The sequence below is a fragment of the Saimiri boliviensis genome, chromosome 3 (assembly GCF_048565385.1).
Source record: "Saimiri boliviensis isolate mSaiBol1 chromosome 3, mSaiBol1.pri, whole genome shotgun sequence".
Taxonomy (NCBI): Eukaryota; Metazoa; Chordata; class Mammalia; order Primates; family Cebidae; genus Saimiri; species Saimiri boliviensis.
The window spans coordinates 24,316,109-24,335,596 of NC_133451.1; the positions used below are offsets into that span (position 1 = coordinate 24,316,109).

At 39.6% G+C, this 19,488-nt stretch overlaps 1 protein-coding gene across 1 annotated transcript in view; it reads left to right on the top strand.

Moving 5' to 3' along the window:
• Positions 1–1,496: 1,496 nt before the first annotated feature.
• Positions 1,497–19,488, top strand: part of ZCCHC4 (zinc finger CCHC-type containing 4) — a 63,505-nt gene continuing 45,513 nt past the window's right edge. The window contains exons 1-3 of the mRNA XM_003927487.3: positions 1,497–1,656; positions 2,754–2,872; positions 4,023–4,105. Coding sequence (XP_003927536.2) covers positions 1,530–1,656; positions 2,754–2,872; positions 4,023–4,105 — 329 coding nt within the window. The 5' untranslated portion in view covers positions 1,497–1,529. The remainder of the gene's footprint in view (positions 1,657–2,753; positions 2,873–4,022; positions 4,106–19,488) is intronic.

The window sequence follows — 19,488 nt, forward strand, 5'->3', positions numbered from 1 at the left end:
GATAGTATCCAAAAGTATCATTATCATAGCTGTAGAAAGTTTCCTATCTCAAAAGACGAGACATCCACAGGTAATATACACTGAAAATGTGTGCTAAACATCTTGAAGAAAGGGGACACTGGTACAGCAAAGACACAGATGCTACTAGGGCAGATGGAGAATTTGAGTGAAACTGTTACATGAAATGTGAAAGAAAAACAGCCATGTTTCTACATTAATAAACCATAGCACTCAATGTGTGATGTTAACCTGGCATGTGCCCCAATGGTTCTTTAAATAACATGGAGACTGTTTCATCTACAACCACAAACACGTGGACTGTAAGACTTGAAATTGAGTAGGTTGATTCCTCCCTTCATTATTCTTTTTCAAAATTGTTTTTAGCTATTTTAGTTCTCTTGCCTTTCCATATAAATTTCAGAGTATTGTCTAAACCTACAGAAAAAAATCTGGCTGGGATTTTGATAACAATTGTGCTAAACTTCTGTATGCATTAAACCTGGAAAGGGCTGACATTATTTACTATGTTGAGTCTTCTAATTTATGAATGCAGCATGTTTCTGCATTTGTTTAGTTATTCTTTGCTTTTTTAAAAACTTGAAAAATTGTTTATTTATTTATAGCAGGGTCTCGCTTTGTTGCCCAGGCTGGTTTTGAACTCCTGGATTCAAGCAATCCTCCCACCTCGGCCCTTCCAAAGTGCTGGGATTAAAGGTGTGAGCCACTGCACTCAGCCTTGATTTTTTTTTTTTAATCAAGTATTTTGGAGTTTTTAGTATACATAAAGCCCTGCACATATTTTGTTAGATTTACACCTATTTCATTTATTGGAGTGATTGTAAGTGGCATTCTATTTTTAATTTTAGTGTTCTTGTGATCATTGCTAGCATTTAGAAATCCAATTGATGTTTGTATGTTTATCTCATATCCTGCAACCTTGCTGATCTCAGTTTAAACCCGAGGTGTTTTCCTGATAGATTCTTTGGGATTTTTAAAATGGGGACAATCATGTCATCTGCAAATCGGGACAGTTTTCTTTCTTTCTAATGTATAAATGCCAATGAGTATGCAACTATGATGTGCAACTTTCAGTGTTGCCCAAGTTATAAGAGGATGATGCAGTGGCTGTGACTTTGAAAAACAAAGAATGGTCCATCAGTCGCAGCTGCTGCAGCCGTTTCAGCTATTTGGCAGAGGTGGTAATGCTGCCTTTTGGAACTACAATATAACCAAATCTTTGTTCAAATCATCTCACCTCCTGGCTATATTCGTAAGAAAGGAGGGTGCTTTCAGGCGCTGAGCTCATGGCACAGGTCCCACGAGTGACTTATGAGCCTCACCGCTAGGAGCCGCTTAGGCGCAGCCCCTGAGTGGGCGGGGACTGCGTTTAGGGGCGTGGCCTCCGCCGCAGAAGCCCCCCCCAGCTCCTCCTAAACGCGTGAGGGCGCTGTGGGGCTCTGTGGCTTGCAGGGGCGCTCTTTCTCAGCTTTCTTGGGTCGTACTGAGGCTTTCGGGACGGCGGCGGAAAGATGGCGGCCCCCAGGGGTGGGCTTGAAGCTGTGGAGCCAGAGGGCAGCGCAGGGCTCCGAGGGACCTCGGGAATAGAGCTGGCGCTTCCCTCGGGTCCCGCCGTCCCGGCCCCGCTGTGCCCTCACGGTGGGTCAGAGTCTGGGCTCAGCCTAACTGCCGGGTGCTGAGGGTGTGAGTTGGCTTCGAAGTGGCTTTGGGGGCTCGTGTATGTTTATCCTCGTCTTTCCCTCACCGTGTGCTGCCTAGAAAATACTCCTTCCTCGGAACGTGGTGTTTTTCAGCTTCCTTGAAAAACATTCAGAGCAAGTCTCCACTATTGTGATTTTGGCTCCAGGACTGTTTAATCCCTTTTGAGGGGACAAAATCTCTTTGGCGTAGGCAAAGAGAAGGATGCATGGTATTGAATAGTTCTTTCGTTGACAGGTACTTGGGGATTTCATTTGTTGATTTGCTGTCCTTTCAAAAATAAAAATTTAGGAAGAAAGTGTAATTCTTGCTTGGGAACTAGACTCAGTTTTCTGTAACTTACAGAAAGTGGGCGTGTCCAGCTCAAAGCTCAGTTTTCACTGCAAGGGCAATCTCGCAAGATATGTCAAAGTCCTTAATTCTCTGAGTCCCCCTTCTGGTTTTGGTCTCAGGTTTGTAACAGGCAGAATGTAGACAGCAACTATACTGACAATAGCATTTTCTTTCTGGAGAGACCAGTTTTCAAAAATTATTTATAAGTAGTCACTGCCAGAATGTTAACAGAGAGAAAAAAAACATTCATTAAACACAGAGAAGTCGGCGTGGTGGTGTGCGCCTGTAGTCCCAGCACTTTGGGAGGCCGAGGCAGGCGGATCGCTTGAGCCTGGGACTTTGAGACTAGCCTGGGCAAAAATGGCGATACCCTGGCTCTACAAAAAATAAAAACAGCCAGAGATCGGCGGTTGTAGTTCCAGCTACTCGGGAGGGTGAAGCAGGAGGATCGCTTGAGGCCGAGAAGTAGAGGTTGCAATGAGCCATGATCGTGCCACTGCACTCCGCCCTGGGTGACAGAGGGAGACCCTGTTTCAAGAAAAAACAAAACAAAACAAAAAAAGCAAAAAACAACTAAAGGGATGAATTTAATTATGATAAATTGTGCATAAAGCTCAAACACATTTTATTTAAGGGCGGTGAAAAGTAACTTGATATAGATGACGGTTATTTGACACTTTTCTTTTTTTTTATTCTGGAACTAGGACCCACTCTTCTGTTTGTAAAGGTAACCCAAGGGAAAGAAGAAACTCGGAGGTTTTATGCATGTTCAGCCTGTAGAGATAGAAAAGACTGTAATTTTTTTCAGTGGGAAGATGAAAAGGTATATCAACTTTTTGGATATTTATTTATTTATTTTTGGTATATTTGGCAATTTTATTGAGAATGTGTAAACAAATAAAATATGCGGTCTGAACATATGAGATAAATCTCTTAAGAGAGATGGAAATACTATGTTTGTTGGTTCAGAAAACTGGATTTCATGCCTACTCTGATTACTGATATCTTAAACTACTGTCTCGAAGTCTTAATTCCATGTTAAACTCTCTGAAGTGGTAATATTGAGTGGCTGATCTTGTATCTTAGCTTGGGTTTCTATCACAGAAGTAACATAGGCTGTGTGGCTTAAACAACAGACATTTGTTTCTCACAGTTCTGGAGACTGGGAAGCCCAGGATCAAGATGCTGGAAGATCCAGTGTCTGGTATAGGTCCTGCCCTCTTCCTGATTTGCAGACATCCATCCTTTAATTATATTATCATTTCCCAGAGAGAGGAAGCAAACACCGTCTGTCTTAGAGGGACACTAATCTCATTCCTGAAGGCTCTACCCTCTTGATCTAATTACCTCCCAAAGGCCCCTCACTTAAATACCATCACCCTGGGGTTAAGGCTTCAACATGTGAATTTTAGGGGGCACAAACATTCAGTCCATAGCACTGTTGGGCAATATAGATTTCTCACTAAAGAGAAATCATCATCATTCCAGAAAGTGTTAAAAAACACTTTTTTTTGAACATTTGCATTGAACGTCCCTTATACAGCTATTAGATGACCAATGAAGGTACTTAGAGATATAGTTATGAGCTTAGTGTCCTCTTGGACTCAGCTCCAGTTGAAGTGTCTGATAGCTTTGACGAGAATTTTCAGTTTTGTTAGGTTTATGGAAAAACAGTATTATATACCACTCTTCTGCAGACCCATAAGGTGAATGTTTGGCTCATGTCCTTTTTGCGACAGTGGACCATGCTACAGTGAACATATGTGCATTTATCTCTCAGTGCTTTAATATGCTGGATATTGCTTCAAGCTGCTCTAGAATTTTCCCAGTTTTCACTGTTTTGTTTTCCCCTGAAATGAATGCATGACGAATTTGTTGAATTTCTGGCCTCTTGATGTCAGAATGTGATACCAGTTCTTCTGGGATGATAGAGGCTTCCTACTTTATTCAGTGGGTTTTGTACTCTCTTTCAGTTATCAGGAGCTAGACTTGCTGCCCGAGAAGCTCATAACCAAAGATGTCAGCCTCCCCTATCCCGAAGGCAGTGTGTGGAAAGGTACTGATGTGGCGTCATTTTTCTTTATTAGTTTAGCTGTCATGTTTCTTTATTTGTTATTGTCTTTTTCGATGCCTTTAAGTTTACTTTCATTTATTTATTGTAGTTACATATACATATAGATATGAACATAAAATTTGCCATTTTAATCATTTTCAAGTGTGCAATTCAGTGACATTAAGTACATTCACAGTGGCCGGGTTTGGTGGCTCATGCCTGTAATCCTAGCATTTTGGGAGGCTGAGGCAGGTTGAATCACCTGAGGCCAGGAGTTGGAGACCAACCCGACCAACATGGAGAAACCCCATCTCTACCAAAAATACAAAATCAGCTGGGCATCGTGGCACATGCCTGTAATCCCAGCTGCTGGGGAGGTTGAGGCAGGAGAATTGGTTGAACCTGGGAGGCGGAGGTTGCGGTGAGCCGAGATTGTGCCATTGCACTCCAGCCTGAGCAACGAGAGTGAAACTCTACCTCAAAAAAACAAAAAAGTAAAAGTCCACTCACGGTGTTGTGTGGCCTTCATCTCTATTCGCAAAACTTGTTCATTACTCCAAACAGAAGCTATCACTCTTAAGCTGTAACTCCTCATTCCACCTCCTCCCAAACCCTGGTAACGTCTGATTTATTTCTGTGGTGTTTTTCGAGATAGGATCTCACTCTGTTGCCCAGGCTGGAGTGCAGTGGTGCTGTCATGACTCACTCTAGCCTCAACTTCCTGGGCTCAAGGGATCCTCCCGCCTCAGCCTTCTGAGCAGCTGGAGCTTCAGGCACACACCTCCACACCCAGCTAATTTATTCTTATTATTTATTTATTTATTTTTTGAGACAGAGTCTTGCTGTGTCACCCAGGCTGGAGTGCGATGGCATTATCTCGGCTCACTGCAACCTTTGCACTGAGGATTCTGATGATTCTCCTACCTCAACCTCCCGAGTAGCTGGGATTACAGAACCTTGCCACCACACCTGGCTAATTTTTTTGTATTTTTAGTAGAGATGGGGTTTTGCCATGTTGGCCAGGTTAGTCTTGAACTCCTGACCTCAGGTGATCCACCTGCCTCGGCCTCCCAAAGTGTTAGGATTACAGGCGTGGGCCACCATGCTTGGCCTATTATTTTTTGTAGAGACAAGGTCTTGCTGTGTTGCCCAGGCTGGTCTAGAACTCCTGGGCTCAAGGGATCACTCATCTCAGCCTCCCAAAATGTGAGGGTTACAGGCATGAGCCACTGTGCCCAACTATTTTTGTTGCTATGGATTTGACAGTTCTGTGTACCTCATGTAAGTGAGATTATACAATATTTGTCCTTTTGGGTCTGACTTATTTTACTTAGCCTAATGTCTTCAAGGTTCATGCACGTTGTAGCATGTATCAGAACAGTATTCCTTTTTATAACTGAATAATATCCATTGTCCGTATATACCACATTTACAAAATCTATTCATCTGTTGATGGACACTGGCATTGTATCCACTTTTTTGCTGTGTGAATAATGCTGAAGTGAACATTGATATACAAATATTACTTTGAGATCCTGTCTTCAATTCTTTGGGGTATATACCTAGAAGTGGAATTGGCAGTAATTCTGTGTTTAGTTTTTTGAGGAACCACCAAACTGTTTTCCATAGTGGCTGTACCATTTACATTCCCACCAAGCATGTATTAGTGTTCCAGTTTCTCCACATCCTTGTCAACACTTAACTATTTCTGGTTTTTTTTTTTTTTTTTTTGATAATAGCCATCCTAGTAATTGTGAAGTGGTATGTCATTGCAGCTTTGATTTTTGTTTTTCACCAAATGACTAATGATGTGAATCATCTTCTCATGTGCTTATTGGCTCTTTATGTATGATCTTTGGAAAAATGTCTATTCAAGTCCTTCATCCATTTTTAATTGGGTTATCTTTTTGTTGTTGAGTCACAGGAGTTCTTTATATGTTCTGGATCTTACACCCTTACGAAATAAATGATTTGCAAGTATTTTCTCCCATTTTGTAGACTGTCTTTTCACTTTCACGATGTCCATTGAAGCACGGAAGTTTTAATTTTGATGAAGTTCAAGTTATCAATTTTTTTGTTATTGCTCGTGCTTCTGGTGTATAGATCAGAACCCATTATCAAATCGTTTTCATGAAGATTTGCTGTGATGTTTCTTTTTTGAAATACTAAACCAAACAAATTTGAAAAAGCTATAAATGTCTATTTTTTAAAATCTGCATTGTTGAAATGTTTTATTGGGAGGATTAGAGTTGAGTCATAGATTTAATTTTTTGACAAACTTGTGAAAAGAATTTATCCCTTACCTGTGTCACTGACATTATACAGTATGGGCTAGGAGAAGCTCCTTAAAAAGCCTCTTGTCTAGATTACTGGTGACAAATAGGTTTTCACTTTTATGGCAGCTCCTTCATTTTATCTGGGCTGCTGTGTTCAGAAAGATTGTGAGACCTCATCTAGCCTAAGCACAGAGGAGTACTGGGGAAATGTGTACTATTTTTCCTGAGCTGCTTAATAGTACATTTTAAAGTCCTTTGATACAGGAGGCATTTCTCAAGATAATTTGATTGCCCTGTACTGCAGTGCTTAATCAGAGATGTCTATGTATTTACTGTATGGGAATTCAGTCATCACCGAAAACATCTTGAAAAGGGAATTAAAGAAAATTGAGGCTGGGTGCAGTGGCTCACACTGGTAATCCTAGTGCTTCGGGAGGCCAAGGTGGGCGGATCACTTGAGATCAGGAGTTCTGAGACCAGCCTGGCCAACATGGTAAAATCCCATCTCTACTAAAATTACAAAAATATGCCAGGCATGGTGGCAGGTGCCTGTAATCCCAGCTAGTTGGGAGGCTGATGCAGGAGAATTGCTTGAACCTGGGAGGCAGAGGTTGTAGTGAGCCAAGATTGTGCCACTGCACTCCAGCCTAGGTGACAGAGTGAGACCCTGTCTCAAAAAAAAAAAAAAAAAAAAAAAGAAAAGAAAATGGAGCACTACTGTGAGATAGGCACTGTGCTAGGTGTTTTACATGAGAAATTATTTAGTCCTGCAGAAGTGGTTTACTTAGATGAGAAAATTGAGGCTTGTAGGAGTTATACTTTATCATGTTCATGCTATGAGAAGTACTAAGCTGTGACTCATCTTATGCCTGATGCTAAGGGATTATTTTTAAATGTAAAAGCAGATAGTAATATATGATGTATGGTGATTTAATTTGAGGATATATAAGGAGATAAAAGGTAAGGACCATGTAGAGAAGTATCATAGTGATTATTGAAAGAAAATAAAGTATTGAAGATGGAGAAAGTAGAACCACATTGCCGGTGGTTTCTTCCTTTGAACTCATGACCTTGGTCATTTTGTATCATTTCCTCCTGGCTTTTTTCCCTGTGCCAGGTTTGTCTGTGGCCATAATGTATACATAGTTTTGTATTCTGTCCTTAACACTTACTCTTATCTGATAAGCATGTTTCTGTTAGAAGGATATTGGTGATTTAATTAAACTCTTTGTCAGAAAATCTAGGTGATCTTATTTCTATGCATAATAAAATTTTAGTTTGGAGCTAAACCATTGTTCTTTGTAAAATTTTTTATTTTTCAGTCTCTTTTTTTTTTTTTTTTTGAGATGGAGTTTCACTCTCATCACCTAGGCTACAGTGCTCGAGTGCAGTGACACGATCTCAGCTCACTGCCACTTTCACCTCCTGGGTTCAAGCGATTCTCCTGTCTCAGCCTCTGAGTAGCTGGGATTACAGGCACCTGCCACCACGCCCAGCTAATTTTTGTATTTTTAGTAAATATGGGGTTTTACCGTGTTGGCCAGACTGATCTCAAACTCCTGACCTCAGATGATCTGCCCATCTTGGCCTTCCAAAATGCTGGGATTACAGGTGTGAGCCACTGCACCAGGCCTAGACCACTGTTCTTATCTTTGTAGTGCCAGAACATGTTTATTTGATAAAAAATATGTATATATTTGAAATGGCCAGGCACGGTGGCTCACACCTGTAATCCCAGCACTTTGGGAGGCTGAGGTAAATGGATCACGAGGTCAGGAGATCAACACCGTCCTGGTCAACATGGTGAAACCCCGTCTTTACTAAAAATGCAAAAATTAGCTGGATGTGGTGGCGCACACCTGTAGTTGAAGCTACTTGGGAGGCTGAGGCAGGAGAATTTCTTGAACCCAGGAGGTGGAGGTTGCAGTGGGCCAAGATCACGCCACTGCATTCCAGCCTGGTGACAGAGTGAGACTCAGTCTCAAAAAACTAATTTTGAAATTCATATTTTATATTAATTAGAACATAAAAGCTGACTAAAATGTGAATTATTAAAGAATTTCCAAAAAGTTATTTTTTGGAGGAGGGCTATAATTTCAAGTTTTATCTAGTGCTAATTCTTGCCAGCGTATCTCAATAAAATGCTTTTCAATATCTTAAATCACCTATGACCCATTATCTTGGATTTTGTTGCCAAAAGTCTCCATCCAAACATCTGTCCACTTAGTCATTCACTCATTCATTCATTCAGCAGGTATTTGTTGAGGGCTCAAAAAGAACTTAAAATGCTAGTAATGGAGCTGAGATATATAGATAAAGATTATATAGTATAAAGTAAGGCATGTTAAGTATCCAAGGTATTCATAGAGAACAGCAAGCATCTTGGAAGTTGGAAGCCTTAGGGCTAATTTGTGGCCTAGGTGATGAGTAGAGGGTAAGGAGAGGGCATGTGAACAGGTTTCGGAAGATGGGTGGAAGTTTCTTATTATTCATTTCACTGTATCACTTTGTAATCAGTGTTCCTATGGTTTATTATATGCTTTCTATGGAGCAAACAGTTTGAAAGCAGTCATTCTTCTGAAAACATTCAGTGTCTTAAGATAAAGAGTCCTGTTATAATTTTGGCTTTTTAAAATCAAAGACACAATAAATAACCTATTCTCTTTCTCTGTCTTCAGCTTGAGACCAGCAGTTCATTCTTATGACTTCCTAAGGATGATGTACTATTGTTGAGATTGTGATTGTTTTCTAATGTGGATAATTTAATTTTGTATAACTCGTTTATAAGTTAGCTTATTAAACAACTATTATATTTGAAAATATTAAACTGCATTTAAACTTTATACTGATTCTTAAAAAAAATTATACATATTATCTATAAAACAAATTTTTTATGTTTTTGTGCAGTTACAATAGCTTTTCATTGACTAATTTATTTTTTAAATCATTTGTAGGGTCTTACGATAGCTAGCAAGATAAATTGACCTGTTAGCTGATTTTTATTATGGGACTGGTAGCGCTGCATAGATTTGTAGGTTTACAGAATAGGATTTGATTTTCATTTTTCTAATCTCACTCTTTGAACCATGCTTTATGTTTCATATGTGTTCAGTTGACATATTTACATTTCGTGCCTGAGATTTGCTTTTTAAAAATAGTTTTTAGCTGCCTGTTGTGCTCCGAAATGTGTTATTATGTTTCTTATGTATTGTGTTTGCACCCTTATTGTGACCTATGAAGTCTTAGGGAAGATATTTAAATGGAAAAATCAGCATTAATTTATGTGCATCCAAATAGTTTTGTTTCGTTGATATTTCATTTGGTTGTTTTTTTTTGCAGATCTCATTTAAACTGAGATTTTCAAAGTCTGCTATTAGAGAAATGCCATAAACATAATTTGTGTACTCCAGGAAAGGCAAATGGAACATCAAATGCAGATCAATAAAAATGACATTTCAAAATGCTAGCCTGCAATTTGTGAATCATGCTGAGCCATGCAGCAGAATGAATTTCTCTCCCCCTGGGGAATGTGTTGTAAATACGAATGAGGGGGGAGAGCTGAGTAATCTTGAGTGCTTCATATTCTCATGTTCTGTCTCCAAACTTCTAGAAAGCCGTGTGTCTGAACGTTAAATTTAAGGCGTGATAGTTGCTGATTATGTTGTGATTTTGAATAGAGCGAAATATGCACAAGATCTCAGTTTATCTTTTATCAAGAAAAGGTTAATAAACCAGCAGTGAAGCTTTCTGAAGGGCAATTTGAAAATACTTAAAGGAAAGAGGTAATTGTCAAGGCACAAAAATGTATCGTGTACGTGGAGATTCATTTTGCAGTGTTCTCCTGTTCTTCCTTTTAAAAATGATTCAGCTCAGTTCCTTATGGTGAATGAATCATCACCACCTCAACCCCCTCGTTCCTTTGAACTTTCTTTCCTGCCTTCCTAGTGATTTTGCAACTTCTGCCTTCAGCTGGTATTACTCAGTGGGTGATAGGTAGTCCGTTGGACCATATTTGAGTAACAAAACCCGATACAACTTCCTCTACTTGGGGGATTTTCCTTTCTTAGGTCCTCTAAAGGCCTTAATTATTGTTATTCTTTCAACCAGGAATATTTTTTCTTTCTTTTCTCTTTGTCTCTTTTTTTCTCTCTGTCTCGCTCCTTCTCTTTCACTCTTCCTCCTGCTCTTTCTTCCTTTCCCTTTGAATTCTCTCCTCTCTTTTCTTTCCTTTTTTGGAGACCGTTTCAATCTGTTGCCCAGGCAGGAGTGCAGTGGTGTGTTCATATCTCATTGTAGCCTCAAACTTTTGGGATCAAGGGATCTTCCTGGCTAATTTTTTTTTTCTTTTTTGAGACGGAGTCATCCGTCTGTTGCCCAGGCTGGAGTGCAGTGGCAAGGCCTCGGCTCAATGCAACCTCCGCTTCCTGGGTTCAGGTGATTCTCCTGCCTCAGCCTCCTGAGTAACTGGGGTTAACGGGCACCCACTGCCATGCCCAGCTAATTTTTGTATTTTTACTAGAGACGGAGTTTCACCGTGTTGGCCAGGCTGGTCTCAAACCCCTGGCCTCAAATGATCCGTTCGCCTTGGCCTCCCAAAGAGCTGGGATTACAGGTATGAGCCACCACACCAGACTCTGGCTAATGTTTTAAAATATTCTTAGAGATGGGGTCTTAATATATTGCCCAAGCTGATTTGGAACTCCTGAACTCAAATGATCCTCCTGCCTCAGGCTCTCACGTAGCTAGGATTACAGGTGTGAGCCACAGTGCCCGGCCAGGGAATATTTACTTCTCTAATATCAAATGTATGTCCTGTTGCTCGGTTCTGGCACCCAACTGAATGTGTGATGATGTGTTTCAGTAATGAATCATTGGGTGAGGGTAATTAACTCTCCACCTGTAGTTCCAGCAGTGCACAACACTTACATAAAAACATGACAGCTTCAAGAGCAAGGACCGAATTTTCACGAGGTCTGAGCTACATGTTGGCCTCTGGCTGACAGCAATTATAAATCATATCTTGATATTGCAGATGCCAAAATGTGAAAAAATATACACCTTAGAAGTGATGAAATCAGGTGGTTGGATTTTGCTTTGTGATTCAGCCTGACAGGCTTTCTATTTATTTATTTATTTATGAGATAGGGTCTTGCTCTGTCACCCAGGCTGGAGTACAGTGGCATGATCATGGCTCACTCTACAAAGTTGTACAGCTATCACAGTCTATGTCCAGAATATTTTCATCACCTCAAAAGGAAACCTCGTGCCTGTCAGCAGTTACTTCCATTTCCCCACCCCCTGCCCCGGCCTCTAGCAACCACTATTCCACTTTCTATTTCTATGGATTTGTTTATTCTAGGTATTTCGTATAAACAGAATCATAACAATAGCCACATATCAATTTTGATTTAACCTTTTTTTGATTAATCAAAGACTTATGTTTAAAAAACACCAAATTGTGCACTTTAGTTATTTATTTTTTTGAGACAGGGCCTTACTGTGTCACCCAGGCTGGAGTGTCGTGGCATGATCTTGGCTCACTGTAACCTTTGCTTCCTGGGTTCAAGAGAGTCTCGTGTTTCAACCTCCCAAGTAGCTGGGATTACAGGCGCATGCCACCACGCCCGGCTAATTTTTGTGTTTTTAGTAGAGATGGGGTTCTGCCATATTGGCCAGGCTGATCTTGAACTCCTGGCCCCAAGTGATCCACCTGCCTTGGCCTCCCAAAGTGCTGGGATTACAGGCACGAGCCACTGCATCTGGCCTGAATTGTCCACTTTGAAAAGGTGAATTGTATGGTACGTGACTTGTATCTCAGTTTTAAAAATCTCTGCGTGGTAGTAGAATCAAATCGTTCTGTGAGAGTGCACCTGCAAAGAATAATCAACGCTCCTGTATTTCTCCTTTCCCAGTAGCAACTGTAGGCAGCTCTTTAGGCTAATTCTTGCATCACATCAAAAGGCAGATCATGTTTGGTTGTTCACTTTTTGTGATATTAAGATTAATCACGTGTTCAGGTATTAGCCAACATAAACCATCCATTACAAACCTCCCCATCAGCCCTTTGTCTCATGATTTCAGCAGTAACTGATGATCATTGCTCAGAGGTTGTAAAGGGTTTTGGAATCTTGTCATTGTTTATGCATTCATTAGCTGTAATTCTTTTGTAAAGAAGAATGTTGTTTCATCAACTGTTGGCTTACCTTGTTACAGTTCATATGGGAAAGAAAAGATAAATGTTTCATCCTTCCCCTCCTGTCCTTTTTAACTAGTTTTTAGAAAAATGATTTGGTACTGCGGCAACTTCCAAAGTTGATTAATCAGGTCATTGTTCTGTTTTTTTTTGTTTTTTTTTTTTTTTTAATATCACTATGAAAACAAGTATTTTTAAAATTTGGTGTTTTATAGTTCATTGAGATTATTACTCTTTGTGATATAGCACTTTTAGAATTTGATCTGATTTTCACAATATGATGGGGGTTGTAAGCAGGGTGACTGTAGAATTTTAATCCAGGCCTAGATACTTTTTGAGGCTATAGGGGAGGGAGGCAGTAACCAGATGAACTTCAGGATGGAAGGTGTCAGCTGGGACTGTCCTGGACAACCAGGAGTGTGTGGTCACCCCAGTGGTATGGGATTGTTAGGGGAAAATTCACTTTTCCCCCACATTTTTACCTTTACTGAGGTATGATACTTTACATACAATTAATTGCACATATTTAAAATGTACCATTTGATGAATTTTGACATATACATCTACCCATGAAATCACCACCACAGTCAAGATAAAGAACATACTGTTACCTCCAGAAGTTTCTGGCTGCCCCACTGTTCTATATCCCCATAACGCTAGGGTCCCCAGACATCCACTGATCTGCTTTCTGTCACTAGAGATTAGTCTGCGTTTTCCAGAAGTTTATATAAAGGGAATTATGCAGTATGTACTGTTTTTTAAAGGCACGTGCATTCATTTATTTAGCATAAATATTTTTGATACTCATTCATGTTGATGTGTTTGTCAACAGTTCATTCCTTTATTCATGAATAATATTCCACTCTGTGGATATATCCATTCAACTGTTTGTGGTCATGTAAGTTTCCTCCAGTAACTGACTGTTAGAGAAGAGCTGCTATGAACATTTATGTACATGTCTTTGTATGGACTCATGCGTTTATTTCTCTTGGGTAAATACTGGGAATAGAGTGGATGGATCATATGGTAGATATAGGTTTAATTTTTTCCAAAGCTGCCAGACTTTTCCAAAGTGGTTGTACCATTTTACATTCCTTTCAGCAATGTGTAAGGATTCAGATTTTTTTCCTGTCTCCTCCAACACTTATTATCTGTCTTTTTAGTTATAGCCATTGTCAAGTGATATTGCATTGTGATTTTCATTTGTATTTATGACATGGAGCATTTTTTATGTGCTTATTGACTATTTTTGTATTATCTTTGGAGAAATGTCTGTTCAGTTCCTTTGCTGTTTTTGAATTGGGCTAATTGTCTTTTTATTGTTGAGTTATTCCTTATATATTGTGGATACAGTTCCTTTACCTGACATATAATTTGCAAATATTTTCTGCCATTCTTGGGTTGTTTCTTCACTCTCTCTCTCTTGTTTTTTTGATTTTTTTTTTTTTTTTTTTTTTGGCAGTGGCACCATCTCAGCTCACTGTAACCTCTTCCTCCTGTGATTATAGGCGTGTGCTACCATGTCCGGCTGTTCGTTTTTTCTGTTTTTTTTTTTTTTTTTTTTTAGTAGAGATAGTATTTCACCATGTTGGCCAAGCTGATCTTGAACTTCTGACCTCAAGTGCTCTGCCTGCCTCAGCCTCCCAAAGTGCTGGGATTATAGGTGTGAGCCACTGTGCTGTCTTTTCATTTTCTTAATGGTGTCCTTTGCTGTACAAAAGTTTGAAATTTTGATTAAGTCTGATTTTTTTTTTGTCTCTTATGATAAGGGTATCTTTTGAAGAAAAAAATTTTAAGTCGTTATGAAGTTCAGTTTATTGATTCTTATACTTTGTGCATGAGTCTATTTAAGAAATCTTTGCCAAACCCAGTTATTATTATTATTTCCTAATATGTTTTCTTTTAAGTTTTAGTTCTTAGAGTTAGGTCTGTGATCAATTTGGGGCTAGCTTTTTTTTTTTACATGAAGTGAGGTAAGAGGCAAGATTCATTGCTTTGCATATGTCTTTCAAACTTTTTCAGCACCTTCTCTGCTGTGGGATTAGAAGAAAAAAAGAAAAATTTTTCCAGCACGATTTGTTAATAATATTATCCTTTCCCCATTGAGTTGATTTGGCACCTGCATTAGTTTTCCTGTTGCTGCTGTAACAACTCACCACAAGCCCAGTGGTTTACAACAACATAGATTTATTCTTCCAGTTCTGGAGGCTCAATATTCAAAATCAACTAAAGCAAGTTAAAGTTCAGCTGTTGGTGGGGCTGGTTTCTTCTGAAGACTCTGAGAGGAGAATTTGTTTCTTGCTTTTTCCAGCGTCTGGGGCCACCTACATCTTTTGGCTGTGGCCCCTTGTTCCATTTGATAGCACATCACTCCCGTCTCTGCTTCTGTCACCGCATCATCTTCTCCCTCCCTCCACTGCCTCTTGCTTATAAGGACTCTAATAATTACGTTGCGTCTACCCAGATGACGCAGATAATCTTTGCATCTCTAGATCCATGCCTTCATGACATCTGTAAATTCTCTTTGATCCTGTGAGTGTATTCACAGGTTACATATTATCTTTGGTAGGATGTGGAGAATGAAGGGGCATCATTCAGCCTACTGCAGCACCTTTCTCAAGTCAGTTGACTTTATGTGTGGGTTTTTTTCTGGACTATTTTTTCCCCTCACCTATAGGTATATGTTTATGTAAATACCACATTGTTTTGATTACTGTTACTTTATAATGTCTTCTTGAGATAGGGTAGTGTACGTCTTCTAACTTTGTCCATTGTTTTCAAGGTTGTTTCAGCTCTTCTAGGTCCTCTTTATTTTCATACGAAGTTTTTGAATGGGGTTTTCAGTTTCTACAAAAAAATCCTGCTGCGATTTCGATTGAGAGTGTTGATTTTATAGATACATTTGAGGAGAATTGATATCTTAATCATACTGAGCTTTCTAGTCTGTGACTGTGGTGTATCTCTTCAGTTACTAAGTCATCTTTAATTTTTCTTGGTGATGTTTTGTAATTTTCAGTGTACTGTGGTTACACATCTTTCGTCAAATTTATCCCAAAGTATTTCCTTGAACTCCGGACCTCAGGTGATCCACCCACCTCGGCCTCCCAAAGTGCTAGGATTACAGGCGTGAGCCACCGCACCCGGCCAACATCCCAAAGTATTTCCTATATTTTTAATGTGGTTTTGAATTGTGTTGTTTTAAAATTTCAGTTTCTGATTGTTGCTGGTCTCTCTACAATTGATTTTATGTATTGATCTTTTATTTTTGAAACCTTGATAAGCTTACTTACTAGTTCTAGCAGGCTTTTTGAAGATTCCTTAGGATTTTGTACAGGTATGATCATGTTGTCTATAAAGAAGTTTTAATGTTTCCTTTACAATTTATGTCTTTTTAAAAATTCTGTCTTACCAAACTGTCTAGAAACCCTAACCAATGTCCAGTAGAAGGCTGAGAGCAGACACCCTTGCTTTGTCCCACTCTTGGGGGAATGCATTCAGTTCTTGAGCAGTACGGTGTTAGATGCCCTTTATCAGATTGTAGAAGCTCCCTTCTATTCCTAGTTTTCTGAGAATCTTCTCTTTCCTTCCTCCCTCCCTCCTTCCTTCCCTCCTTTCTTCCTTCCTTCCCTTTCTTCCCTCCTTCCTTCCCTTCCTCCCTCCCTTCCTTCCTGCCTGCCTGCCTTCCTGCCTGCAGGATTGTTGCATGGGTACCTACATGGCAAGGTGGTTTGCTGCCTCCATCTCTCTGTCACCTATATCTGGCATTTCTCCCCATGCTGTCTCTCCCAACTCCCCACCCCCCGCTGTCCCTCCCCTATTTCCCCCCAACAGACCCCAGTGTGTAGTGCTCCCCTCCCTGTGTCCATGTGTTCTCATTGTTCAACACCCGCCTATGAGTGAGAACATGCGGTGTTTGATTTTCTGCTCTTGTGTCAGTTTGCTGAGAATGATGGTTTCCAGATTCGTCCATGTCCCTACAAAGGACATGAACTCATTGCTTTTTATGGCTGCATAGTATTCCATGGTGTATATGTGCCACATTTTCCTTGTCCAGTCTATCATCAGTGGGCATTTGGGTTGGTTCCAGGTCTTTGCTATTGTAAACAATGCTGCAATGAACATACATGTGCATGTGTCTTTATAATAGAACAATTTATAATCCTTTGGATATATACTTGGTAATGGGATTGCTGGGTCAAATGGAATTTCTATTTCTAGGTCCTTGAGGAAACACCACAGTGTCTCCCACAATGGTTGAACTAATTTACACTTCCACCAACAGTGTAAAAGTGTTCCTATTTCTCCACATCCTCTCCGGCATCTGTTGTCTCCAGATTTTTTAATGATCGCCATTCTAGCTGGCATGAGATGATATATCAATGTGGCTTTGATTTGCATTTCTCTAATGACCAGTGATGATGAGCATTTTTTCATATGTTTGCTGGCCTCATAAATGTCTTCTTTTGAAAAGTGTCTGTTCATATCCTTTGCCCACTTTTGAATGGGCTTGTTTGTTTTTTTGTTGTGAATCTGTTTTAGTTCTTTGTAGATTCTGGATATTAGCCCTTTGTTAGATGGGTAGATTGCAAATTTTTTTCCCATTCTGTTGGTTGCTGGTTCACTCTAATGATTGTTTCTTTTGCTGTACAAAAGCTTTGGAGTTTAATTAGATCCCATTAGTCTATTTTGGCTTTTGTTGCCAATGCTTTTGGTGTTTTAGTCATGAAGTCCTTGCCTATGCCTATGTCCTGAATGGTTTTGCCTTGGTTTTCTTCTAGGGTTTTTATGGTGTTAGGTCTTATGTTTAAGTCTTTAATTTACCTGGAGTTAATTTTAGTGTAAGGTGTCAAGAAGGGGTCCAGTTTCTGCTTTCTGCACATGGCTAGCCAGTTTTCCCAACACTATTTATTAAACAGGGAATTCTTTCTAATTGCTTGTTTTTGTGAGGTTTGCCAAAGATCAGATGGTTGTAGATGTGTAGTGTTGCCTCTGAGGCCTCTGTTCTGTTCCATTGGTCTATTTCTCTGTTTTGGTACCAGTACCATGCTGTTTTGATTACCGTAGCCTTGTAGTATAGTTTGAAGTCAGGTAGCGTGATTCCTACAGCTTTGTTCTTTTTCTTAGAATTGTCTTGTCTATGCAGGCTCTTTTTTGGTTCCATATGAAGTTTAAGTTGTTTTTTTTTCCAGTTCTGTGAAGAGGGTCACAGGTAGCTTGATGGGGATAGTGTTGAATCTATAAATTACTTCGGGCAGTATGGCTATTTTCACAATATTGATTCTTCCTAACCATGAGCATGGAATGTTTCTGCATCTGTTTGTGTCCTCTCTTATTTCCTAGAGCAGTGGTTTGTAGTTCTCCTTGAAGAGGTCCTTTACATCCTTTGTTAGTTGTATTCCTAGGTATTTTATGTTCTTTGTAGCAATTGTGAATGGCAGTTTGTTCTTGATTTGGCTCTCTTTATGTCTGTTACTGGTGTTTAGAAATGCTTGTGATTTCTGCACATTGGTTTGTATCCTGAGACTTTGCTGAAGTTGCTTATCAGTTTAAGGAGATTTTGGGCTGAAATGGTGGAGTCTTTGAAACATACAGTCATGTTATCTGCAAATAGAGACAATTTGACTTCCTCCTTTCCTGTTTGAATACCCTTTATTTATTTTTCTTTCCTGATTGCTCTGGCTAGAACTTCCAATATTATATTGAACCGGAGTGGTGAGAGAAGGCATCCTTGTCTAGTGCCAGAGTTCAAAGGGAATGCTTCCAGTTTTTGCCCATTCAGTATGATGTTGACTGTGGGTTTGCAGTAAATAGCTTTTATTCTTTTGAGATACGTTCCGTTGATACCTAGTTTATTGAGAGTTTTTAGCATAAAGGGCTGTTGAATTTTGTGAAAGGCCTTCTCTGCATCTGTTGAGATAATAATGTGTTTTTTGTCTTTGGTTCTGTTTATGTGGGGGATTACGTTTATAGACTTGCATATGTTGAACCAGCCTTGCATCCCTGGGATGAAGCTTACTTGATTGTGATGGATAAGCCTTTTGATATGCTGTTGCAATCGGCTTGCCAGTATTTTATTGGAGATTTTTGCATCTATGTTCATCATAGATATTGGCCTAAAGTTTTCTTTTTTTGTTGAGTCTCTGCGGGGTTTTGGTATCAGGATGATATTGGTCTCATAAAATGATTTGGGAAGGATTCCCTCTTTTTGGATTGTTTGGAATAGTTTCAGAAGGAATGGTACCAGCTCCTCTTTGTATGTCTGGTAAAATTTGACTGTTAACCCATCTGGACCCAGGCTTTTTTTTGGTTAGTAGGCTATTAATTACTGCCTCAACTTCAGCCCTTGTTATTGGTCTATTGGGGATTTTGACTTCTTCGTGGTTTAGGCCTTGGGAGGGTGCAAGTGTCCAGGAATATTTCAGTTTCTTCCAGGTTTACTGGTTTATGTGCATAGAGTTATTTATAGTAATCTCTGATGGTAGTTTCTATTTCTGTGGAATCAGTGGTGATACTGCCTTTATCATTTTTTATTGCATCTATTTGATTCTTCTCTCTTTTCTTTTTTATTAATCTGGCTAGTGGTCTGTCTATTTTGTTGACCCTTTCAAAAAACCTGGATTTATTGATTTTTTTGAATGTTTTTTTGTGTCTCTATCTCCTTCAGTTCTGCTCTGAACTTAGTTATTTCTTGTCTTCTGCTGGCTTTTGGGTTTTTTTGATCTTGCTCCTCTGACTCTTTCAATTTTGATGATAGGCTGTCGATTTTAGATCTTTTCTTGCTTCTCATGTGGGCATTTATTGCTATAAATTTTCCTCTGGACACTGCTTCAAATGTGTCCCAGAGATTCCAGTATGTTGTGTCTTCGTTCTCATTGGTTTCGAAGAACATCTTTATTTCTGCCTTCATTTCATTGTTT